This window comes from Mobula birostris, chromosome 1, assembly GCF_030028105.1.
Source record: "Mobula birostris isolate sMobBir1 chromosome 1, sMobBir1.hap1, whole genome shotgun sequence".
NCBI classification, from domain to species: Eukaryota; Metazoa; Chordata; class Chondrichthyes; order Myliobatiformes; family Myliobatidae; genus Mobula; species Mobula birostris.
In genome coordinates this window covers 178,429,198-178,456,418 of record NC_092370.1, presented here as the reverse complement: position 1 = coordinate 178,456,418, position 27,221 = coordinate 178,429,198, and the positions used below count along the sequence as shown (strand labels likewise).

At 40.9% G+C, this 27,221-nt stretch overlaps 1 protein-coding gene across 1 annotated transcript in view; it reads right to left on the bottom strand.

The window, feature by feature from the left end:
- fmn1 (formin 1) overlaps positions 1 to 27,221 on the bottom strand; it is a 411,005-nt gene that overhangs the window by 336,095 nt on the left and 47,689 nt on the right. The window contains exon 3 of the mRNA XM_072266825.1: positions 18,586 to 18,713. Within this exon, the coding sequence (XP_072122926.1) occupies positions 18,586 to 18,713 (128 nt within the window). The remainder of the gene's footprint in view (positions 1 to 18,585; positions 18,714 to 27,221) is intronic.

The following is a 27,221-nucleotide window of genomic DNA, read 5'->3' as shown; positions in this document are numbered from 1 at the left end:
GGGACCATACTACCAAACACATCTTTATCTTACCCCACTCTCTGCTTTCTGCAGGGATCTCCCCCTCCGTGACTCTCTTATGCATTCATCCCTCCCTAGTAATCTCTCTCACTGTACTTATCCCTACAAGTAGACAAAGTGTTACACCTGCCCATACACATCCTCCCTTACCTCCATTCAGGGGCGCAGTCATTCCAAGTGAGACAACAGTTCACCCATAAATCAATTGGGGATGCCTACTGTATTTGAAGCTGCTATGTGGCCTTTTGATGAGACCCAACTTAGAATGGGGGGCTACTTTTGTCAATCACCTTTGCTCCATCCACAAAAGGCATGATTTCCCTGTGCCCAACCATTTCAAATCCAATCCTCATCACCATTTTGACATGTCAGTCCATGACCGCCCCTTCAGACATGATGAGGCCACTCTCATGTTGGTGGAGCAACATCTTCTATTCTGTCTATGGAGCCTCCAACCTGATGGCATGAAGATTGATTTATCTAGCTTCCTGTAATTTCTCCCCCCTTCCCTCTTCTCTTTTTCTATTCCCCAGTCTGGCTTCTCTCTCACCACTTCTCTTCTCCTCACCTGCCTATCACCTCCTCCTGGTGCCCCTCCACTTTTCCATTTTCTCATGATCCACTCTCCTCTATGTTCAGATTCCTTCTTCTCCAGCCCTTTACCTTTTCCACTTATCACTTCCCAGCTTCTTACTTCATCTCCATGTTCCCACTCTCCTGGCATCACCTATCATCTTCTAGGTTGCCCTTCTTCCCCTCTCCCCACCTTATTCCGCTATCTTCTGTTCCAATACTGATGAAGGGTCTTAATCCAAAACTTCCACTGTTTATTCATTTTCATAGATGCTGCCTGACCTACTGAGTTCCTCATGCATTTTGTGATTGTTAGTTTTACTTTTTGCTAATCGGCCTGCATACATGTTCCTCAATATCTCAGTGGAATCTTCTCCATTTTCTGAATACAAGACAATATCTGAATTAAAAGGGCATGTTTGACTAACATCTCATTTACTATGGTAAGCTATCACTCATTCATAGGTCACTATGGATACAATATACATTACCTTTCTAATCTAACTTGCTGCAAGAAGTAAGGTTGGTATATGTGCGTACTTACATATTTAATATCTTCCACTAAGAGTAAAAAGAAAAACCTATGATAAACTTTAGGTAAATGTTGAAAATTTTTAAAAGGCTAAGCCCATTAAATATTACTGGAAAATTATAAACTGTCCACTCTATCTACATCTCTTATCATCTTATATACCTCCATCAAGTCTCCTCTCATCCTCCTTTGCATTGAGTTATCTTTTTTCATAAGACACTCTCACTAATCCAGGCAACCTCCTGGTAAATCTCCTGGTAAATCTCCTCTGCACATCCACTACAGCCACAGCCTTCCTATAGTTCTGTTGCACCAGAACTAAACTCAACATTCCAAGTGGTCTTAACAGGGTTTTATAGAGCTGCAACATTGTCTCTCAGCTCTTGAACGTAATCCTTGACTAATAAAGGCCAATTCACCATACACCACCTTAACCACCCTCAACTTGTGCAGCAGCTTTCAGGGATATATGGACATGCACTCCAATATCCCTTTATTCATCCACACTGCGAACCTTGTAATCAGCCTTCAATTCAACCTTCCTAAGTGTATCCCTTTACACTCTTCCAGATTGAACTCCATCTGCCACTTCTTAACCCAGTTCCAACTCGTATCAATGTTCCTTTGTCACCTATGACAATTTTTATACTATCTACAACACCAACAAATGTGTTCTCAGCAGACTTGTTAACCCACCTTTACACTTCCTCATCTAAGTCACTTATAAAAGTCACAATGAGCAGGGATCCCAGACCAGACCTAAATGACACCACTAGTCATTGACTTCCAGGTAGAGTATGCTCCACCTACTACTACCCTCTGCCTTCTGTGGGCAAGCCAATTCCAAATCCCTGCAGCCATGTTTCCCTGGATCCCATGCCTCCTGACATTCTGAAAAAGCCTATCAAGGGAACCTTGTTGAATGTCACATACTCCACATCACCCCTTCATCAATGTATTCTGTCACTTCCTCAAAGAATTCAATCAGGCTCATGAGGCATGACCAGCCCCTCACAAAACCATGCTGACCATTTCAAATGCTTGTGAATCCTAGCTTCAAGAATCCTCTTCAATAGTTTGTCCATCACGGGTATAAGATTCACAGGACTATAATTCAGAAGGTTATTTCTATTACATTCTTGAAGAAAAAAGTAACATTTATCATCTTCCAATCTGTGGCCAGTGAGGATACATTGATCATTGTCAATGGAGAAGTGACCTTTGCCATTGCTTCCCATCATAACCTGGGACATATCCTGTGATGCCCTGGGAACTTACCCATCCTAATCATTTTCAGCACATCCTCTTCCTTAACTTCAAGATGTTTTAGCATATTAGCTTGTTCTACACTGACCTCACATTTGCATAGGTCCCCCTGACTGGTGAATACTGAAGCAAAGCATTCATTAAGGATGCTCCTACCTCCTCTAAGTCCAAGCACATTTCCTCTTTTATCCCTGATCAGTCCTACCCTCTCTCAAGACATTCTCCTGTTCCTCACATACATCTAGAATGCCTCGAGAACTTCCTTAATTCTACTTGCCTTCTCATGTTGCCTCTAGCTCTCCCAAGTAAATCCTTAAACTCTTTCCTGGCTACCTTATAATTCTCCATAGCCCTGTCTGATCCTTAGTTCCTAAACCTTAACTTTGCTTCCTTCTTCCTTTTAACTAGATAACCCACTTCTCTTGTCAACCATGACAATCCTTTCCCAGCCTCAATAGGACAGATCTATACAGAACCCCTTGAAAATGCTTCCTATACAACCTTGTATTTATGTTGTAGAATTCCCTGAGAACATCTATTTTCAATTTACATTCCAAAATTCCTGCCCAATGGCATCATAATTTGCTGTCCCCCCATTAAATACTTTCCCATATCATCTGCTCCTATCCCTGTCCAAGGTTATACTCAACGTCAGGGAGTTTTGATCACTATCTTTGAAATTCTGACCCACTAAGAGATCTTTCATCTGACTAGGTTCATTGCATAGTACTAGATTCAGTACGGCATCTCCTCTTGTTGGTCTGTCTGCCTGTTGAGTCAAGAATCCTTCCTGGACCTACCTAACAAATTCTGCTTCATTAAAAAAGTTGCACTAAGGAAATGCTAATCAATATTAGGGAAGTTGAAGTCACTTGTGACAATAAACCTATTACTCTTGCACATTTTCAAAATCTGCCTCCCGATCCATTCCTCAGTATCCCTGCTGCTATTGGATGGTCTACAGAATACTCCCAATACAGTGATTGCCCTCTTCCAGTCTCTGACTCAGCGGATAATCTCTCCCTTTCCACAGCAGCAAAACAATCCCTGATTATCAATGTCTCTCCCCACCTCTTTCAACTCCCTTCCTGGCCTTTTTGAAACGGGCTTCAAGTTTTTAGGTTAAAAGGTCTCCATAATACCATGGGCTGCAGGGCTTGTATGTTCTAAATCCCAGAATACAGTATCCAGTAGCCATTCCTGTCTTTATAAATGACATAGTGTTGTAGTTCCATGTATTGTTTCATGCTCCATGTTCAACACCACTGTTCCTGATACTTCTTGCATTAGATACAGTTAAGCACATCCAACTCACTGCATTTATGTCCTATCCACTGCCTATCCTTCCTCATAGTCTCTCTACAGTAGAGTCTACACACTGCCTCTATCTGTACACCAACTGATCTATCATTTGACCTATCACTCTGGTTTCCATAACACTGCCAAACTAGTTTAAAGCCTAGTTACACTTTTTTTTTGGTCTAGCTCAAGGAGAACAACTGAATTCTTTCCCAAACAGTGTTGGCACAAGCACATTTCAGAAGGACAAGGGTGTGGATCTTATCCCTATGGCAGTCATCTCAAGGGCAGTATGCAAGGCTATTGAAACCCAAGCTGTGTCTGAATCTGGGATGGGCCTCTCTCCACCAAACAGGATCAAGCTTTGTGCTTGTTTGAAAAGATTGCCAATGGACTTTAACAGTTTACTTGGGGACAATTCAATAGGAACCACATTACTGAGGGCATTCCTTGTAGACCTTTGCCTAATTGTCTTGTGGTCAAAAGTATTTTTCTGCACAAAGTCTTCCATCAGAAACATTCTGGCTGGAATGTTCAGGAAAAATATGGCCAGACCCATTTGTTGCACCATTGAGGACAGACAGAACTCTGACATACATTAGTGTTTGGTGTTTGAATGCCCACAGCATGTATAACTTGATACATAAAAGGTAGGCAGAAGAAAGAGGACAAAAATAGGTGATTTTTTCCTCCACTTTCTTTGGATATTTGCACATTACATCTCTGCAAATGTTCAATAAAAATAAAATGCAGCTTCAAAGACTATTGCACCATAGGTGCAAAGCATGGGCCACATCTGCACTACACACAGCATCTGACCGGAATTACCAGGTTGTTAACCACAACTGAGTTTGGACACGACTTCCAGTATCCCAATTTTTGCCTCACCTTGGCTATATAGTTTATCCATTTCCCCAACTCCACTCAAGCATATTCCTACTGCCTTAAGGTAATTCTACTTGATAATAGAGGGGATTGAATATGGTCTACCTTTGTTAGAACTTATCCTCAGAGGCCAGCTGAGACTATTGACAATTTCTCAACTACACTCTGCGGGCAGCCCAGTAATGGGAGGAAGTAAATGATGCAGCATTTGTCAATTAATAAGCCTCAGCTGGACACATGCAGAACTCCAAGATTCACTTAAGTTTCAATGGCCTAAACTCAGCAGTTCCACGCAAAACCAGCGAACTCCACCAATAAGGTTTAATCCACTGAAAATTTCACACAGAAAACCAGGTCAAAAGAAATAATTGTTAAAAACGAACTTCTGAAATACTCCAAAGAGCAAACTGAAGGTTGAGGCATTGATAGGAGAATAACAAAGTGTCTGAATGACAATAAATGGTAAAAATAATTTTAAGTTGTTAGAGAAACAGGGCATTTTGGAGTAAAGTTTAATGTTCTGAGGGAATTGTACTCCACACATATTTTCTCAGTTTTGCAGCAAGTCTGATAAGCAACAAGTAGCACAATTTAAAAAAAAATGAGATCAACATGGCATGCCATTATCAATATAGCTCCCAACTAAATGAAGCTATCAACAACTCTTCTGGTACCAGAGGAAGCATTACTCTGTGGAGGCACAAGTAATTACTCACAGCAACTTCTGGATATCCACGTTAGATTACATTTGCATGGAATTCACAGACTTATAGTCAGACTTCTTCCATTAAAACAGCAAGGCCTGACACTCCACAGATTCTGTCTCAATAGGTTTCATCATTCTGTATACTTGATTCTAAAAATGATTATTTGTTGTTTACTACAAAAAAAGACACTACATTCTACAAAAACAGTTTTATATGTTGACAGTAGTGAAAAATTAACCAGAAAAAGATAAAGCATTGGTGATATCACCATTTTAGAACTGAATGTTTGCCAGGGAAGCTGAGTCACTGGGCAATGTCAACAGAAACAGAAATTACAGAAGCCTATTATTTCAATGAACAATAAATAATAGCATTGTGGAGTTTAATTTATTTGAAATCAGTAAAGTTATTTTATAACAAAACATCTGAATGTCCAACATTCAAGATACAATAAAAGTTAAAAAAAAAAATGCAAGGAACTATAAATGCAAATTTATTTTGATTCAGTGCAGCAGTGTGAGCAATAGCTTTGTTATGTGCAGGCTCCACTAAAACACAAAGGCCAAGAATTTTATCTCAACTGCTCTTAACAATGCATATCAATTTTGTGCAGTGAAGGTCACATCTTACAAATCTAATAGGGTTTCTGTTTGAAGAGATAACCAAGAATATTGATGAAGGCAGCACGGTAGATGTTGCTAACATGGACAAAGTCCTGCATTCTAATCTGGTCCAGGAAATTAAGGCACAAGGGATGTGCAGCATGTTGCCAAAATGGATCCAAAAGTGACGTGCTGACAGGAGACAGAGGGTAATGGTAGGTCGGCATTTTTTTTTTGGAAACTTAGATATGTAGATGGTCTGATTAGCAAGTTTGCAGATGACATAATTTTATGAAGTAATGGAGAGTCAAGGACATAAATCAGTTGGAAAACTGGGCACAGCAGCAGCAGATGTAACTTAAGAGCAAGGTAGTGTATTTTAGAGGCCAAACTCTGGCAGGACAAATAGAGTAAATGGCATGAATCTTAGGAGTGTTCACATATGGAGAGACTTTGGGGTACAAGTTGACAGTTACCCTGAAAGCGGTGACACAAGAAGATAGGGCAGCGAAGGTGGCATTTAGTATTTACAGGACAAAGTCATTGAGTGTAAGAGTTAGGATGTCATCTTGCAGCTGTAAAAATATTGGTTAGATTGTAGTTGGAGTACTGTGTACAATTCTCTCTCCCTATAACATTCTTCGTATAGTCTAAGAATGCAAGTAATTATTGGACTATACAAAGAATGTTGTAGGGAGTGAGAATGCAGAAGAGATTCATCAAGATGCTAGCTGGAATGGAAAATCCTTACTTCTAAGGAGAAATTGGATTGGCTGGGTATATTTTCATTGGAATGTGGGAGGCTGAAGAGGTGGCCTTATAGAAATTTTTAAAACTGTCAGAGTTATTGATCACATAAATAGTCAAGGTCTTTTTCCTCAGAGCAAGGTAATCTATAACTAGAGAACATCGGTTTAAGGTGATTGGGCCAAGGAGTAAAATTTATTCCATACAGAGCACGATGGTTATCTGGAACAAGGAGACAGAGCAAGTGGTAGGGATAGATAGAATTACAACATTTAAAAAGATATTTGAGTCACTTGGTATTCAGGCTGAAGTAGTAAATTGAATTCAGCATTGGCTTAGTGGAAGAAAACAGCATGGTAATAGATAGTTGTTGTTCTAACTGGAGGCCTGTGACTAGTGATGTGCTGCAGGTATCGGTGCTGGGTTCATTATTGTTTATCATCTATATTAATGACTTGGATGATAATATGGTAAACTGGATCAGCAAATTTGTGGGTTACACCAAAATTGGGGGTGTAGTGAACGGGAGGCACTGATAACAGAAGTTGTGATATTGTGCCAAAGTTGTACAAGACATAGGCAAGATTGAATATGTGCAGTTCTGTTCACCTACCTACAGGAAAGATATCAATAAGCTTGAAGGAGTACAGAAAAAAATTCTGTACTATATTCTGCTTTACTCGTATCAATCAGTATAGTACTTCATTAAAAGATTAAGAAGCCACGGAGCACAAATTTCTTTTAATGGTGAAGAGGATGGGATGGCAATATATAGATTTTCATAAGGATGGCAGGTGTTTACACAACTATATGGTTGGGCAAATCTGAGAGGTTCCTGATTAATTGGGGCAATTCCAAAGTGCAGACTTGAGCATAAGATCATAAAACATTGCACCTGCCAAATTTATGATGAGTAAGAAGATAACCCTGGTAAGTGCTGAAGTGGTAAACTATACAAAATATTAGAACAATCCCAGACTGGTCACAATGGACATCACAGCAGTTGATGAAAAATTGACGAGTTCTTCCATTCATACATTATGCAGAAGGAATTTTTTGTTTTTATGTAAATAACACCATTAAATTAGGACTCTAGGTTGGTGCTGCAGCCTGGTGTGTCGTGGGAGTACACAGAAGATCAAAAGCAGCAAGCTGGCTGCTGGCTGTGTACCCAGAGACTAGAGTTCTTTGGGCACAGAGCTCGGAAAAAAGTGACGCAACAGACTTTTAACATCGTAAATCAGCAAGTTGCTTGTTATGTCTCCCCTCTCACAGTGAAATGGAGACACTTCTTTTTCAATTATTAGGGAGAGAGAGAGCCTGTGGTATGTCAAATTACTGGGTGAACAAGTATTCTTTAGAGTACTGCAAGTCTGTGTCTTTATTGATTCTTTGCTGCACACTTGAGTACTCGGTGGAGGGCACCGATGCTTTCTTTGCTGGTGGGGGAGGAGGGAACGTTGCTTTGCTGCTGCTTACGCGTGGGTGGGGGGAGCTGGGGGGGGCTATGCGATTCTAACATTTAACTGTCATTCATTCTTTGGGGCACTCCTCTGTTTTTGTGGATGGTTGCGAAGAAAAAGAATTTCAGGATGTATATTGTATACATTTCTCTGACATTAAATGTCCCTTTGAAACTATTGAAATAGACATAGGGCCAAAATATTTGCAAAAGAGGGATTATGCAAAAATAAGAAAGCAATCCTGTGAATAGAAATAAAGCCTGGTCCTTTTACAATATTGGCAGACTTCTGACTATTCTTGGGGCCGTTGATATCTCATTTAAGTCGACTTTCATTTTTTTAAATTCCAGAATCAGAAGCGCAGTGTTAAAACAGTAACAATGCAAAGTATCTGGAGCAAGGCAGACAAACTTCCAAAAATGTTGGTGAGCTCTGCTGACATAATCAAAAACTAAATTCTATAACAGAGAAAAAAATACTCTTCATGTGTAGGAATTGTTTAAAAATGTGCATATTCAATTCCATTATCTACATTTTTGAGACAGTTTTCTGTGTTCAAGTATGGTTTGTTTCTCCTCTGCTTTTGACTGCTCCTAACCATAGATCAAATTCTCATTTTCATCTTAGATGCTCCTATCCCACTGAATGACCATGAACTAGAAATTCCTGGGTGTTAGTGAAGGTCTGGTAGTTTTTCAAAAGTGGTTTGTCTACTGAGGCCATATGGGTGGAGCTGAGAAACAGGAAAGGTATGACCACATTAATGGGTTGTATTATAGACCATCCAATAGTCAGCGAGAATTGGAGGAGCAAATCTGCAGTGAGTTAGCAGACAACTGCAGGAAACATAAAGTTGTGATAGTAGGGGATTTTAATTTTCCACATATTCATTGGGACTCAGATACTATTAAAGGTCTAGATGGGATAGAGTTTGTAAAACGTGTTCAGGAAAGTTTTCTAGATCAAGATGTAGAGGTACCAACTAGAGAGGATGCAATATTAGATCTCCTATTAGGAAATGAGTTAGGGCAGGTGACGGAAGTGTATGTAGGGGAACACCTTGGTTCCAGTGATCATAACACCATTAGTTTCAACTTGATCATGGATAAAGATAGATCTGGTCCTTGGGTTGAGGTTCTAAACTGGAAAAAGGCCAAATTTGAAGAAATGAGAAAGGATCTAAAAAGCGTGGATTGGGACAGGTTGTTCTCTGGCAAGGATGTGAGTGGTAAGTGGGAGGCCTTCAAGGCAGAAATTTTGAGAGTGCAGAGTTTGTATGTTCCTGTCAGGATTAAAGGCAAAGTGAATAAGAATAAGGAACCTTGGTTCTCAAGGGATATTGGAACTCTGATAAAGAAGAAGAGAGAGTTGTATGACATTTACAGGAAACGGAGCAAATAAGGTGCTTGAGGAGTATAATAAGTGCAAAAGAAACTTAAGAAAGAAATCAGCAGGGCTAAAGGAAGACATGAGGCTGCTTTGGCAGTCAAGGTGAAGGATAATCCAAAGAGCTTCTACAGGTATATTAAGAGCAAAAGGATAATAAGGGATAAAATTGATCCTCTTGAATATCAGAGTGGTCGTCTATGTACGGAGCCAAAAGAAGTGGGGGAGATCCTAAATGTTTTTTTTGCGTCTGTATTTACTAAGCAAACTGGCATGGAGTCAATGGAAATAAGGCAAACAAGTGAGGTCATAGAACCTATACAGATTGAAGAGGAGGAGGTGCTTGCTATCTTGAGGCAAATCAGAGTAGATAAATCCCCAGGACTGACAGGGTATTCCCTCGGATCTTGAAGAAGACTAGTGTTGAAATTGCAGGGGCCCTGGCAAATATATTTAAAATGTCGGTATCTACGGGTGGGGTACTGGAGGATTGGAGGATAGCTCATGTTGTTCTGTTGTTTAAAAACGGCTATAAAAGTAATCCGGGAAATTATAGGCCGGTAAGTTTGATGTCGGTAGTAGGTAAACTATTGGAAGGAGTACTAAGAGATAGGATCTACAAGTATTTGGATAGACAGGGACTTATTAGGGAGAGACAACATGGCTTTGTGTGTGGTAGGTCATGTTTAACAAATCTATTGGAGTTTTTCGAGGAAGTTACCAGGAAAGTGGATGGAGGGAAGGCAGTGGATGTTGTCTACATGGACTTCAATAAGGCCTTTGACAAGGTCCCGCATGGGAGGTTGGTTAGGAAAATTCAGTTGCTAGGTATACATGGAGAGGTGGTAAATTGGATTAGACAATGGCTCAATGGAAGAAGCCAGAGAGTGGTAGTAGAGAATTGCTTCTCTGAGTGGAGGCCTGTGGTGTGCCACAGGGATCAGTACTGGGTCCATTGTTATTTGTCATCTATATCAATGAGCTGGATGGTAATGTGGTAAGTTGGATCAGCAAATTTGCTGATGATACAAAGATTGGAGGTGTAGTGGACAGTGAGGAAGGTTTTCAAAGCTTGCAGGGGGATTTGGACCAGCTGGAAAAATGGGTTGAAAAATGGCAGATGGAGTTTAATACAAACAAGTGTGAGGTATTGCACTTTGGAAGGACAAACCAAAGTAGAACATACAAGGTAAATGGTAGGGCACTGAGGAGTGCAGTAGAACAGAGGGATCTGGGAATACAGATACAAAATTCCCTAAAGGTGGCGTCACAGGTATATAGCGTCGTAAAGAGAGCTTTTGGTACATTGGCCTTTGTAAATCAAAGTATTGAGTATAAGATTTGGAATGTTATGGAGAGGTTGTATAATGGTGAGGCAGAATCTGGAGTATTGTGTTCAGTTTTGGTCACCAAATTACAGGAAGGATATTAATAAGGTTGAAAGAGTACAGAGAAGCTTTACGAGAATGTTGCCGGGACTTGAGAAACTCAGTTACAGAGAAAGGTTGAATAGGTTAGGACTTTATTCCCTGGAGCGTAGAAGAATGAGGGGAGGTTTGATAGAGGTATATAAAATTATGATGGGCATAGATAGAGTAAATGCAAGCAGGCTTTTTCCCATGTGGCTAGGGGAGAAAAAAACCAGAGGACATGGGTTAAGGGTGGAGGGGAAACATTTAAAGGCAACATTGGGGGGGCTTCTTCACACAAAGAGTGGTGGGAGTGTGGAATGAGCTGCCAGACGAAGTGGTAAATGTGGGCTCACTTTTAACATTTAAGAAAAAATTGGACAGGTACATGGATGAAAGGTGTATGGAAGGATATGGTCCAGGTGCAGGTCAGTGGGACTAGGCAGTAAAATGGTTCAGCACAGCCAAGAAGGGCCAAAAGGCCTGTTTCTGTGCTGTAGTTTCTATGGTTCTATGGTTTAAAATGCATCCCTGAATCTTTTCCACTAGGTAATGCTTCTCAGGATAGAATACAGTGCCTGTTTCAGAAGTCTGGTGGTTGGGCTTGTGAATACCTGGTCTGCCCAATGGAATGACTAACTGCAAAGAGAGGCTCAATGTTTCAGCTGACAGCCTGGAAGAGGACACTGATGTTGGTTCACTTATCCCTCTACTGACACCAGTCTTCAAGGAGATTGGCTGTGTAATTACGATCACGGCTTGCATACTGCCATGAAGAAGACATAACAAGGAGAAGTGTTCTTCTGGGTAGACAAATTTGAGAATAGTGGAGGCAAACATTATACATGGAGTTAAAGATGGTACCAGCTCAAAAAATGATCATGTGCAATGGCTGATGTTGCTCCCTGCCTTTCCCTTGGAGATCATATCCACTTGCATCTGGATATTCAGCATCTGCACTGTGATTTGGTAAGTAGCCCTTTAGCCTTTGAGGAGATGGGGGCACTGGTATTTACTTTCCATGCTGCAGATAACTTTACAGCTTTCACACTTGTCTCCTTTCCTTGAGATCCTCTGCAATATTGTCCACACCCCAGACATACACTATGAGACCGAATTCATGACTGAACAGCCCAATTTTAGAACTTCAGCAGGGCTACAGTCAGCTTCCAAGACTGTTGTTGTTTTTCACCTTGATTGAATGTGGTCTGTTCTACTTCCTGTCAATTGGCAATAACATCAAAGCCAAGCTAAATAGTCAATATGGTTTAGTATCAGGGTGGGTGGTGGTGGTGCTTATGTCAAAGACAGATTCCCAGTTGATGCTTGCCTGCCTCCCCTCCTTAACAGAGTTCATCATATACTGTATGTTTGGAATGTGTTGAAGAACCCAAACATGTCAAGACTGCCAGTGAGTTGCGGAGCCTCTGTTCTCTCTGATCAGCAGTTGTTCTTTAGGTAGCAGGTTTTCTGCTGGACCCTTATCTTCAGGCGCCTGCAGAGCCACTTCTTTTCCTTTGAAGCATGGTTCACCTTCCATTTCAGGAATGCATTCCATCTACGCTTAAGTAGTTCCTTGTTCACACCGACACCTTGATACAGCAGCCAAGAGTTCCTTCACAGATGTTAATTTTTTTGGATTTCATGCAGCCAGTCACGTTCTGGGTATTCTTTGACTGTCATTGGCCAAGAGTCAGTTTGTCAGTGGACTTTATTCAAGAAGAGCTAATATTTGTTTGTCCTTGAGAACTCTGAAGTTGATTGATCTTACCACAATCATTCTACTGGCACTGCCAATTTGAAATAGCCAGTTTGGGCCTGGGTGATATGGAACACTTTCTGGTGCATTGCTCAGACAATCTAATTGGTTCCAGTGCTTGAACTGGAACTGTAGCCAGTTGGTGGTGTTCTTGTCCCTCAGATGAAACATGTTCATTTTGGGATGATCTTGCTCCAAAAATTTACTCAGGAAGACAATCCTGTTGCAGTGTGCCTTTTTTACTCCTTCCTTGTAGGTACTCCATAAGAGATATACGTTTGTTTTATCCCCACCCTGACTCTGAAATCACCCAGAGGATCAGTTTGTTCCCTACTGCATCCTAGTGTACCAGGTCCCAAATTTGATTTGCTGAAGTGCACGTTGCCTGTGCATGGATTCTTTTAACATGGGCTGGGAGCAAGGGCTGGCAGGTGGGCTTACTGATGTTTTTAATCTCTCCCTCTCCCAGTGTAGAGAGCCCCCCTGCTTCAAATTATCCATCACTGTCCCGGTACCAAAAAGGACCAAGGTAACATGCCTGAATGACTGGCATCCTGTTGCACTCACCTCAATAATAAGCAAACGCTTTGAGAGGCTGCTCAAGGATTACCTCTGCAGCTTGCTACCACCCAAACTAGACCGCCTACCAACACAACCGATCGACAGACGACGCAATAGCCACTGCCCTATATACCATCCTTACACATCTGGAGAAGAAGTTCACTTATGTGAGAATGCTGTTCTTTGACTACAGTTCAGCATTCAGGCTCAGGCTCAACAAGAAGCTCAGAGACCTCAGCCTTCACCCTGCCTTGTGCAGCTGGATCTTAGACTTCCTGTCAGATTGCTGGCAGGTGGTAAGAGTGGGCTCCCTCACCTCCACCTCTCTGACTCTCAATACAGGAGCCCCTCAGGGCTGTGTACTAAGTCCCCCCCCTTTTACTCCCTGTATACCCATGACTGTATCGCCACCCGCAGCTCTAATCTGCTTATTAAATTTGTCAACGATTGGCTTTACATTGATTGGCTTTATCTCAAACAATAACGAGGTGGCCTACAAGAAAGAAATCAACTCTCTGACAGTGGTGTCAAGAAAACAACCTCTCCCTCAATGTCGAAAAAACAAAGGAGCTGGTTGTGGATTACAGGGGGAATGGAGATTGGCTAACCCTTATGGATCTGGGGTTGAGAGGGTAAACAACTTCAAGTGCCTCAGCATTCACATCACTGAGGACCTCACATGGTCTATACATGGTTGAAGAAGTTTGGTATGGGCCCCCAATTCCCAAGAACTTTCTACAGGGGCACAATTGAGAGCACCCTCACTGGCTGCATCACTGCCTGGTATGGGACCTGTACCTCCCTTAATCACAGGACTCTGCAGAGAGTGGTGTGGACAGCCCAGTGCATCTGCAGTTGTGACCCTCCCATGATTCAGGACATTTACAAAGACAGGTGTGTAAGAAGTGCCCGTAGGATCATTGAGAACCCAAGTCACCCCAACCACAATCTATTCCAGCTATTACCATCTGGGAAGCAGTACCACAACATAAAAGACAGGATCAATAGGCTTCAGGACGGCTTCTTCCACCAGGCCATCAGACTGATTAACTCAAACTGATTTGAGTGTATTCTATCTTACATTGACTGTTCTATTTATTATAAATTATTATAAATTACTAAGATTGCATATTGCATATTTAGATGGAGACATAACAAAGATTTTTACTCATTTATGTGAAGGAAGTAAGAAATAAAGTCAATTCTATACTAACAAAACAAATAGCAGCAATGTTCTGCTAAATGGGTAATCAATTCTCACAGAATCATGTAGATGCCAGCTTTGGAACTGTTATGACCCATGTTCTCAACCTCTGTACAAGCAACACCCACCTGCCTAACAAACCCAACGTGGCCATTCTGTCACAATACATGTTGTAATCTATTATTTTCTACTTTCACGTCCAGCCATGCATGCCAAGTTCCATAAGATACATAAATTATGCAATAGATATTTTATTCTCTGACCACAAAGCTATCTGACGAGTTTCAAGAGCTAAATTCCTCAGCTCTGCCAGGAATTTGGACAGTTAATTTTGGATACTTATAATGAATCTGTTATCTTTGCAGCATTTGAAACATTAACTGGGGTGAATTATCACCGTGAACACAAGCACAAAATTAATAAGACAGCTGATCAACTACAATCAGTTTCTTCATTCAACAGTCAAGTGAAAACTCAGTACAGACAGGAGTAAAAAAACAAATCAGTCTTTGAACCATCGGACATCAACTGACAATCATTACAAAATCCATCTTTCATTTCTGTATGTTTAACACTGCCATTTTGGTTCTACATCCTCGGTTCTTTGTTTTAGAGTGTCCAAACTCCATTGCTGACTATTGGATCAGATCTACCATGTAGTAGTGAATCAGCAAAAAGATTCATCAAACAAAACAGCTCATTTTTCTGAGTACTTCTCAGCAACCACGAAGCAAGTGGACTTACTGCTCTCACCATGTTCCCATTACCCGAGTAGAGCTACTACCCCATAGCCCCCATCAATTGGATTCAATCCTTATGTTCTATGTATGGTCTTAATGTTCTCCCTGTGACTACAAGGTCACTATGTGGGTGCTCTGGTTTCCTCTCATATGCCAAATTTTGCAGAATTGAAGTTTAATTGGCCACTGTAAGCTGGCCCAAGTGTATAGATAAGTGATGGAATATGAAGGGAGCTGATGGAATGTGGGGAAAAGAAAATGGGATTAATTTAGTTGGGTGCATGATGGTCAAGGAGTCAAAGCTTATTAGGTCAAAGGGTCTCTTGCCATCAACACAACTCTATGATTCCATAATGATTTATTTTTCCCTAAGTACTTGTCTAATTCCCCTTTGAATGGTCATGATTGGTGTGAATAAAAAGCATTCATTCCCTCCCGCCCAGAAGCTTTCATGTTTTATTGTTTTACAACAGTGGATTTAATTTGGCTTTTTTGACACTGATCAACAGAAAAAGACTCTTCCGTGTCAACGTGAAAACAAATCTCTACAAAGTGATTTAAATTAATTACAAATATAAATCACAAAATAATTGATTGCATAAGTATCACCCTCTTTAATATGACACACCAAATCATCACTGGTGCAGCAAATTGGTTTTAGAATTCACGTAACTAATTAAATGGTAATCACCGTGTGCAGTCAAGATGTTTCAATAGATTATAGTAAAAATGCACCTGTATCTGGAAGGTCCAACTGCTGGTGAGTAAAGTGCCCTGGCAAAAACGACACCATGAAGACAAAAGAACACTCCAAGCAAATCCACAAAAAGCTTATTGAAAAGCACAAGTCAAGAGATGGATACAAGAAAGTTTCCAAGTCACTGAATATCCCTTGGAGTATTGTTAAGTCAATTATCAAGAAATGAAAAAAAATGGCTCGGCTATAAATTGGCCCAGAGCAGGCTGTCCTCAAAAACTGAGTGACCTTGCAAGAAGGGGACCATAGGGGCAGGCCACTACTCTGGAGGAGTTACAAGCTTCAGTGGCTGAGATGGGAGTGACTGTGCACACAACAACTGTTAGCTGGGTACTTTATACCAGTCTCAGCTTAATGGGAGAGTGGCAAAGAGAAAGCCACTGTTGAAAAAAAAACTCAAATGAAATCTTAGCTGGAGTTTGCCAGAATGCATGAGGGAGACTCTGAAGTTAGCTGGAAGAAGTTCCTATGCTCTGATGAAACCAAAATTGAACTTCCTGGCCATCAGACTAAACGCTGTGTTTGGCATAAGCCAAACACTGCACATCATCAAAAACACAGCATCCCTACTGTGAAGCATGGTGGTGGCTGCATCATGCTGTGGGGATGCTTCACTGCAGTAGGCCCTGGAAGACTTTTGAAAGTGGATGGTAGAATGAATTCAGCAAAATATAGGGAAATCATGGAGGAAAACCTAATACAGTCCGCAGGAGAACTGCGACTTGGGAGAAGATTTGTTTTCCAGAAAGACAATGATCCCAAGCATTAAGTTAAAGCTAAAAACAACGAAGTTAATGTCCTGGAGTGGCCAAGTCAAAGTCCAGACCATAATGCAATTGAGAATTTGTGGCTGGATTTGAAAAGGGCTGTTCATTCATGATCCCCATGCAATCTGACAGAGCTTGAGCGATTTTGTAAAGAAAAATGGGGAAAAAGCTGATAGAAGCCTATCCACACAGACTCAAGGCTGTAATTGCTGCCAAATATGCATCTACTAAATACTCATTTGAAGGGAGTGAGGACTTATGCAATCAATTATTTTGTGTTTTATATTAGAGATCTGTTTTCACTTTAACATGAAAGAGTCTCTTTTTCTGTTGATTGTGTCAAAAAAAAATTTTAATCCATTGTGATTCAATGTTGTAAAACAATAAAACATGAAAACTCTTTATATATAGTGCCTGTGGTACTTTTTACAGGCACTATATATAAAGAGTAAAAGAGAGGTAAGATATTGGACTGCTGGAAGATGACACTGGAGAGGTAGAAATGGGGGGCGGGGAACAAAGAAATGGCGAATGACTAAGTATTTTGCTTCATTTTTCCACTGTGGAAGACACCAGCAGTATGCCAGCAATTTGAGAGTGTCAGGGGCAGAGCTGAATGTAGTTGCTGTAACTAAGCAGAAGGTGCTTGCAAAGCTGAAAGGTCTGAATGTAAATAAGTCACCTGGACCAGATGGACTAGATCCCAGGGTACAAAGAGGTGGCTGAAGAGATTGTGGAGGCATTAATAATGACCTTTCAAGAATCACTAGATCGTGGAGGATTTCTTAATCTCGTGGAATAAAACATCTTTCCTCAAAAGGGGGCGGGGGGAGTCTGCTTGGCAGCTGAGGTTTGTGGCTATGAAGCAAACTCATTTTCTTGGGCCTCCTCCACGCTGGTTGTTGGAGTTGACTCTGGGGCTGCAGGAAGTCTCCAACAATTGACTCTGCTCAATTGTTGGATGGGGAGAAATTGCAGTGTCCAGATGTGCAAAGCTGATAGAGACCTATCCACACAGACTCAAGGCTGTAATTGCTGCCAAAGGTGCATTTACTAAAAAAGTGGGTGAATACTTATTCAATCAATTAATTTGTTGTATATTTGTATTTAATTTAGATCACTTTGTAGAGATCTGTTTTCACTTTGACACGGACCGGCCTTTTTCTGTTGATCAGTATCAAAAAAAGACAAATTAAATCCATTATGATTCAATATTGTAAATCAATGAAACAAGAAAACTTCCAAGGGGGATGAGTAGTTTTTATAGACACTGTATGTCTCCAGCTGTCTCGTAATGCTTTCCAGGTCTTCTAAACCACTTTGCAACCATATTGGTATTAAAAGACGTTCCATATGGTTGTCAAATTGTACCCTCTAGTTCCCCAAAAATGGTTGGATTTAATTTCCTGTTCATGCCACTGATCAAAAAGTGAGTTTTAAAAAAATATTTTGAAATCTAATCATCAGCAATTGTCAGTGACAAATACAACAGTACTTTCAAAAAAGTAAAAACATCAATTTAACATAAGCAATTAGAGATACTTAATTATTTTAATTTACAGCAATGAAAAATATCAGTTACGGAAGCCAAAGGTATCATATTCAAGATCTAGTCAAGCTTTTGCAGCTTGTAAATTTAAAATATATGGTTTGTTCTTACATTTCCGAACCTGAGAATGAAAAACACATGGTTCTAAAGGCTGGAAAATAGAAAGAACACATCCAACACTGACTTTACAGATACAAGCAAAATAAGACTGAGATAATGACTGTGCAAATGGCTTACATTTTTTATACAAATGCAACACTTTTCTTATTCAAAGAATTGAGCAATGTTCCTGCTTTATGAAACCCCAGAATTCCATCATCTAAAATTTAAGCGTCAATAACTTAACGTCTTGACTTACCTTAAACTCCATATATTTAAATGACTGAGAATTGGCATAGATTTCTTCTCCATCCATAAGAAATAGTTTAAGGCCCAAAGATTTTGGTCTGCAGTTTTCTGAAATCCTCTCAGCAAATGATCCATTTTCTGGAAAGGCAGTACATAACTCCATTAAAAATGCGCTTCTTGTAAAAAATTAATAAAATATTTAATGTAATCTGCTGTAAACTAGGAACCTTTTTTGTTTTGAACATGCTTGTGAAATGTTGGTAACATTGGCAAAGCAGTAGTGACTGTGCAAACCTGGTTGTCCTGAACACATTTACAGGCAGTCATGGTATAAAACTGCACAAACAAGATTGGGATGAGATGGTGAGCACCCTTTCCTGAAGGATAAGGGAACTGGTTGAGTATTTTCAATAATCCAGGGTAATTATCAATAACATAACAGATGCATCGAACAATTTATTATGATTCACTGTGAACTAAGAAATGCTATTCCCATAATCACAACCACTAGGCTGTTGCGATTCCTGATTTTAATTGACTAGCAGATGTATACATATCAATTGTGATATATAGATATCATAAATAGTTTGAGCCTTCTTCAATAAACAATACGTGGTTACTTGATTTACTGTTGCCTTTCGGTCAGCTTGAACCAGCCTGGCCATTGTCTCTGATCTCTCTCTTTAACCAGGTGTTTTTGCCCACAGAACTGCCGCTCATTGGATTTTTCTTTTGTTTTTTCTCACCATTCTCTGTAAACACTAAAACTGTTATGTGTGAAAATCCCAGGAGATCAGCCAGTATGGCATCAACAATCATTCCACAATCAAAGTCACTCAGATCACATTTCTTCCTCATTTTGATGTTTGGTCCGAACAACAACTGAACCTCTTGACCATGTCTGCATGCTTTTATGCATTGAGTTGCCTCCACATGATTGGCTGATTAGGTATTTGCATTCACAAAATAATCTGCAGATGCTGGGGTCAAAGCAACACTCACAACACGCTGGAGGAACTCAGCAGGTCGGGCAGCATCTGTGGAAAAGATCGGTCGACGTTTCGTGCCGGAACCCTTCATCAGGACTGTAGGGGGAAGGGGCAGAGGCCCTATAAAGAAGGTGGGGGGAGGGTGGAAAGGAGAAGGCTGGTATGATTAGGCTAAATTCAGGTTGGAGGAGCAACACCTCATATACCGTCTAGGTAGTCTCCAGCCCCTTGGTATGAACATAGAATTCTCCAACTTCTGGTAATTCCCTCCCCCTCCCTTCGCCTATCCCTATGTCACTCTGCCCCTCCTCCAGCTGCCTATCACCTCCCTCATGGTTCCACCTCCTTCTACTACCCAAGGTGTTTTCCCCTATTCCTTCTTCACCTTTCCTGCCTATCACCTCCCTGCCTCCCTTCCCCTACCCCTTTATCTTTCCCCTTACTGGTTTTTCACCTGGAACCTACTAGCCTTCTCCTTCTCACCCTCCCCCCACCTTCTTTACAGGGCCTCTGACCCTTCCTTCTACAGTCCTGACAAAGGGTTTCAGCCAGAAACGTCGACCGATCTTTTCCACGGATGCTGCCCGACCTGCTGAGTTCCTCCAGCGTGTTGTGAGTGTAGGTATTTGCATTAATGAGCAGGTGTACAATCTACCTAATAAAGTGGCCACTGAGTGCATAAACAACCATTCAAATAGCCTGCATTCAGCCCCTTAGCAACCTTAGTATGTCATGGAAAAATCATTCCTGGAGAAGTCAAACTCTTTTGGTTAAAATTCCCAGTAGATTTGTTACCTTATACAGGGGCAAAATCATCTTGCCTATGCAGATACATTTTGAAGGAGAATAAAACTCTCACAAATCTTATTACTACAATTTACAATCAACCATAAGAGATGTTGTTAATTGTCAATGAAGCCTCCTCAGAAAGTAAACTATCAACATGTGAAGGTTCTCAGTCATCCAGGCCATTGCATATTAAGCAGTAGTAAATTAAGGCAACTGGACTTGCTGTGTTTTCTAGAAGAAGTTTCGCCATTCCTTCTGTTCAGAGATCTGTGCAGTTCGCATTGCAATTGGATAGCATATATAATATTGCTCTGAGACAAAATGACCAGTTCACAAACGGATGGCCCAACATAGGAGGGCTAATACTTCAGGTCGACTCGGCTGTGTATCTACACCTAAAAGGCAAGGGACACTCCTTTGATAATAACAATATGCAAATTTTGGACAGAGAGGACAAGCGGTTTGAAAGAGGGGTTAAAGAAGGCATCTTTGTCAAACTGGAAAACTCATCCCTAAACAGAGGGGGTGGGATACAACACCACCTATCTGCTACCTACAATGCGTCTCCACAACAGTTCACACCTCCATTCATGCAAAAATAAGACTAATGACCTCTCAAACATGAGGAATTCTGCAGATGCTGGAAATTCAAGCAACACAAATCAAAGTTGCTGGTGAACGCAGCAGGCCAGGCAGCATCTCTAGGAAGAGGTACAGTCGATGTTTCAGCTAATGCCCCACCTCCCCCTCATACCCCATCTGCCATCTACACACACACACTCCTTCCCTCACTCTCCTGAAGGAGAGATGGAGACATGACCAAGAATCTGCAGGCCTGATCATCAATAAAAATAAATGCAACTGGTGATGATAATAGAGGAAGTCTACCTCTGGTGCAGAGGTACCGCTGCAGAGATCACAATTCAATTTTAAAGTAATATAGGAACTGATAATGCACTGTGCTGTTTAGCATTATTAGCAAAAGAGTTAGACATCAGGAGTAATTTTAATCACATCGAAGATAACCCAAACAATTAGAGCATAAAATATATTCTGATTAATAGTATGTTTTTAGGGAAATCCAAATACTTTTATCCTATATGTGAAGGGAGCAAATACTGTCAAGACAATTTTAAAGAATAGTACATATCTCTGGAAGCACCAGATAAACTGCAGATGCCAGAAATCTGGAGCAACACACACAAAATGCTAGAGAAACTCTAGGTCTAAGCAGCATCAAAGGAGGGAAATAAACCGTCACCATTTAGGGCTGTGATACTTCATCAGGACTGGGACCATCGATGCTGCCTGACCCACTGAGTTCCTCCAGCATTTTGTGTGTGTTGCTATACATCTCTGGAAGCTATGAATCTATCAGCTTTATAGTTGTAACAAGCAATTTACTACATTTTTATAAGTTTCATACCAAAAGAGGCATTGTTAACTGAGTCATGAATCTAGCAGCAGATGAAATTGATCTAATTGAATTGTTGCAGGATGTTAGCCAATGAATGTAACTTACTTGAATGTTTATACACAATAAAATAAATCAACAAAAGAAAGAGCTTTGCTGTCCAAAAACAAATCACTAATAGTTTAATCCATATATGAGCATTTCCATAATTCTCATATAGAAGCCAAATAAAATTTCATCCCATGTTTCAAATAACATCTCCATTATATCTTCAGTGGGCTAAAACACACAAAGTATTTCATCAATGTCTAGTTCACTGTTTTTTTCTCCTGGAGGTGCTCAAGATTTAAGTAAAAAGAATTTAATGATGAGATGATGATAATGAGGCCTTCCTTGGTCTGGGTTGACCAGGGATGTTACGTCATAGCTGTCTAGATATGCAAGCCAGTGCAGTATAATATGGAGAGCAAGTTGTTGTCCATATAGCAAGCTCCCCCTCTCCACACTTCTGATGAACGCAAACAAGCAGCTGAGACTGATACAGCTTGGCACCAGCAGTGTCGCAGGAGTTGCCATTCAGCATTGAACTCAACGTAGGACTGCCTACGCCCACCTTGACAAGCCAGCGAGCACTGTGAGGGTCATGCTTTTTGACTTCTCCAGTGTGTTCAACACCATCCGCCCTGCTCTGCTGGGGGAGAAGCTGACAGCGATGCAGGTGGATGCTTCCCTGGTATCATGGATTCTTGATTACCTGACTGGCAGACCACAGTACGTGTGCTTGCAACACTGTGTGCCCGACAGAGTGATCAGCAGCACTGGGGCTCCACAGGGGACTGTCATGTCTCCCTTTCTCTTCACCATTTACACTTCGGACTTCAACTACTGCACGGAGTCTTGTCATCTTCAGAAGTTTTCGGATGACTCTGCCATAGTTGGATGCATCGGCAAGGGAGATGAGGCTGAGTGCAGGGCTACGGTAGGAAACTTTGTCACATCGTGTGAGCAGAATTATCTGCAGCTTAATGTGAAAAAGACTAAGGAGCTGGTGGTAGATCTGAGGAGAGCTAAGGTACCGGTGACCCCTGTTTCCATCCAGTGGGTCAGTGTGGACATGGTGGAGGATTACAAATACCTGGGGATACGAACTGACAATAAACTGGACTGGTCAAAGAACACAGAGGCTGTCTACAAGAAGGGTCAGAGCCTTCTCTATTTCCTGAGGAGACTGAGGTCCTTTAACATCTGCCGGACGATGCTGAGGATGTTCTACGAGTCTGTGGTGGCCAATGCTATCATGTTTGCTGTTGTGTGCTGGGGCAGCAGGCTGAGGGTAGCAGACACCAACAGAACCAACAAACTCATCCATAAGGCCAGTGATGTTGTGGGGATGGAACTGGACTCTCTGATGGTGGTGTCTGAAAAGAGGATGCAGTCGAAGTTGCATGCCATCTTGGATAATGTCTCCCATCCACTACATAATGTACTGGTTGGGCACAGGAGTACATTCAGCCAGAGACTCTTTCCACCGAGATGCAACACTGAGCGTCATAGGAAGTCATTCCTGCCTGTGGCCATCAAACTTTGCAACTCCTCCCTTGGAGGATCAGACACCCTGAGCCAATAGGCTGGTCCTAGACTTACTTCATAATTTACTGGCATAATTTACATACTACTATTTAACTATTTATGGCTCTATTACTATTTATTATATATGGTGCAACAACGAAAACCAATTTCCCCCAGGATAAAGTATGGCAAATTAAATGCAAGCTACTGTTGCAGTTTGATGAAGTCTTTGAATTCCAATGTTTTACCAATATGCCAATGACACTTTGTTCTTGTAAAAGAAAACTTCCCCATACAATAAAGTATGACTATGACTATGACTTTAGGGACCACAGCTCCAGTTTTCCTTTGGCGTTTACTCTTGATGTCTTCCCCACGAGTGGGCATGGCCGCAAGGCAGTTGAGGTTTATGATCAGAGTTTTCCTTCTCCAAGATAAGCTGCAACCACAGCTAACGAGTCCCATCTGCCCAATGTGACTGGTTTTAAGGCACCAGTAGCCCACCTTTGCCCCTTCTCCTGTCAGTAGAAACGGTTCCACTGGGATTAGCGGCTAAGCCATACGTGAAGGCCAGGATCTGGACTTGGTTATCAAAGGTTATTTGAGTCGCATGCCATTGAGATAATTTAATAGGTAGTGGGAGCTTGTCCTCACTACCACTTCCAGCTCTAACAAACTTAAGGAAGCTTGTCAGTTTTAAACATCAGATTCTGCTTTTGCCTGATAGGAGAGTGGTTACAAAAATATCCTTATTTTAAAGGCATTCCCCAGCAATAGAGAAAGTACAAACCAAACCGCTTTCTCCGTAGAGTAATGGGAACTCTGTAGAACTATTCCTAAATAATCAATAGTATTTCTGCCCCACATATTTGTTGTTATCAAAATAATGATAAATTACAGATCAGTCAGTAACAGATAATATCCAAAAGGAAAATTTATTTGAGGTGTAGGGAAGAAGGTTACCTGTTACAGGTATATTGACAGAAACTGTGTCCATACAGAAAAAAAAAACGGATTATTGCCTGAAGTGACGGCAGAAATGACAAATCCTATTGGAAATTCCAAAATCAGACGTTGTTGGCCTTCACTGCTCTCAGAAATTTGAATCAGAAAGGACTTGGATCAGTTAGTTTATATTTTAAGTAATGTCTGTTCATGCAAGCTTGAAATTCACTTCACAACCATGTGCTACAGCTATTGTGGTTAGTTTTCTTTTACAAGAACAAAGTGTCATTGGCATATTGGTAAAACATTGGAATTCAAAGACTTCATCAAACTGCAACAGTAGCTTGCATTTAATTTGCCAACACCATGTTTACAACGCTAATGTTTTTTGTTGGGAGGGAAGGGAGTGTATTTGTTGTGGGCATGATGAGGGAATGATGGATGGCAACTGGCCAATTTTACTGACTGAGCCACTGATGAATATTTAGGGCACCAGCACACCTATTTCCTATATGGACATGGAGAACAGTTTAGAGACACGAGGAGGTTAGGTCTGCGAATAAAATAGTCTACAAAAAAAAAAGTCCTTCGTATTACACCTAGAGGAAGCAAATGGTCTGGGATAATGCGCAACAAAAAACCTGGGAGATCTATCCCTGCAAAATGCAATGTTTCCAGACCTAGTCTTGTAGGCAAATTGGTGGAATGTAGTTGATCCATAAACACCTGAGTAGAAACAGGTTGTGACAAACAAAATTTGCCACATAGTCATTCCAAATTCTATTACTCATTATATTCCATTATTTGGCATTGACTATTGCCATTCAGAGATGATAGGCCCATGGGCCATCAATATGGAATCACTTTCTTCCTTAAAACTGTTGTCTTTATACTGCAATTCACACTTCAGCCTATCAGAAAATTGTTCTTAGTACTTTTTACAAGTTTCATGACAAATTGCAGGCAACTGTCCTCAGCATAGAAAAGCACAGAAAAAAAGGGAAATTTGGATTTATATGAAGAATATTTCAATTGAAATGTGCATTTTCTATTATATAAACATTTAAGATATACATTTTGATGTTTTTATTCAGAATGGCTTAAGACAATAAAATTCAACAAGAGAAAAATGATTAGAAAAATCAAGCAAATACTGCCCTCTGCAGAGGGATCATGTAAAATAACACGGATACCATAGAATAAGAAACCTTCAATAAACTTAGCACACCTGCTCATTCACCTCCTCCCTCACCTCCAGTCAGGACCCAAAACAGTCCTTTCAGGTGAGGTAATACTTCACCTGAGAGTCTGCATCTACTGTATCTGGTGCTCCCAATGTGGTCTTCTTCACATCTGTGAGACCTGACGTAGACTGGGGGACTGTTTTGTTGAACATCTTCACCCCATTGGCAACAAGAATTACTTTAATTCAACTGCCCATTCCTGTTCCAACAGGTCAGTTCATTACCTCCTCCATTGCCACAATGAAGACACTCTGAGTTGGAGGAAAAACACCAACTCATATTCCGTTTGGGTAGCCTCCGACCTGACTGTAATTTCTCCCCACCCCATTCCTCTCTTATTCCATTCCCCATTCTAGCTCCCCTCTTATCCCTTCTCTTCTCCTCATCTGCCTAACACCTCCCTCTTTGTTCCCTTTCTTCCATGGTCCACTCTCCTCTCCCATCAGATTCCTTCTCCCGCAGCCTTGACCTTCTACCTTTTCCACTCTCAGCTTCACAGTTCATCCACCCTCCTAATTTCCCCTTCACCCATCACTTTCTAGCTTGTACTCCTTCCCCTCTCCCTATCTTCTTATTCTGGCTTCTTTACCCTTCCTTTCCAGTGTGGCCTGAAATGTCAGCTCTTTATTCCTCTCCAAAGATGCTGCTTGACCTGCTGGAGTTCCTCCAGCATTTTGTGTGCGTTACTCTGGATCCCCAGCAGCTGTAGAATCTCTTGCTAATTAATGGCATGGATTTTCCTACAGTAAGTTAGGGAATACAAACAAAATAAAATGTACCTTGATAAATGCAATGAAGAATCAATTATGCCTGTCATATGATAAGGACCCCAAATTTCATCTAAAGACTTTTGAATTGAACGTCAGAATGCCTATCATCAACAGTAAGCATTTACCAGATAATATTATTTGTTTCAATAACCCCAAGAGAGCATCCCTATTTACTGGTGTGATAGTCTCCATTTCCCAGTCAGTAGCCAAGGCCCCAAAAGAAGATGCTGACTTTCCGGCTGCTGTCTGTAAGGAGTTTGTATGTTCTCCCCGTAACTGTGTGGGTTTAGTCCATGTGCTCTGGTTTTCTCACACAGACCAAAGGGATACCGATTGGTAGGTTAATTGGTCATTGTAAGTCGTCCCGTGATGATGCTAGGGTTAAATCAAGGATGGCTGGGTGGCATGGCTTAAAGAGCCCACTCCATGCTGTATCTCAATAAATACATTTTACATTCTGGGTTCACAATCAATATGAATTAAACCATCATTTTTGTTTTACTAAAGAGATTTCAAATCAAGCTAAATTCAAGGAGATATGACTTGCACCAACAGATAAATCACTTTTTGACCCTCCAGTTCAAACTACAGAAACAAAAGTAACTACGTAGTTTTGCAAAATACATTAAAAAAACTGCAGAAGCTGAGAGTCTTAAATAAAACAGAAATGTCACAAACACTTACCACTGCAGGCAGCATCTGTAACAAGTGAAATAGAGATCATATTTCAAGCCAAATATAGTGTTCAAGTGTCTTCTACCTGAAACATTTAAACATTTTCCAAAAATGCTGATTTACTTGGTAAGTGTTTCCAGCAGTTACCCATTTAAAAAAAAGACTATGTTTACCTTTATAGTTATTCTGCTTTTTATTTTCAATGACTGAAATTACTAATAACACTGAGGGTACTAGAGATGTCAATTGTT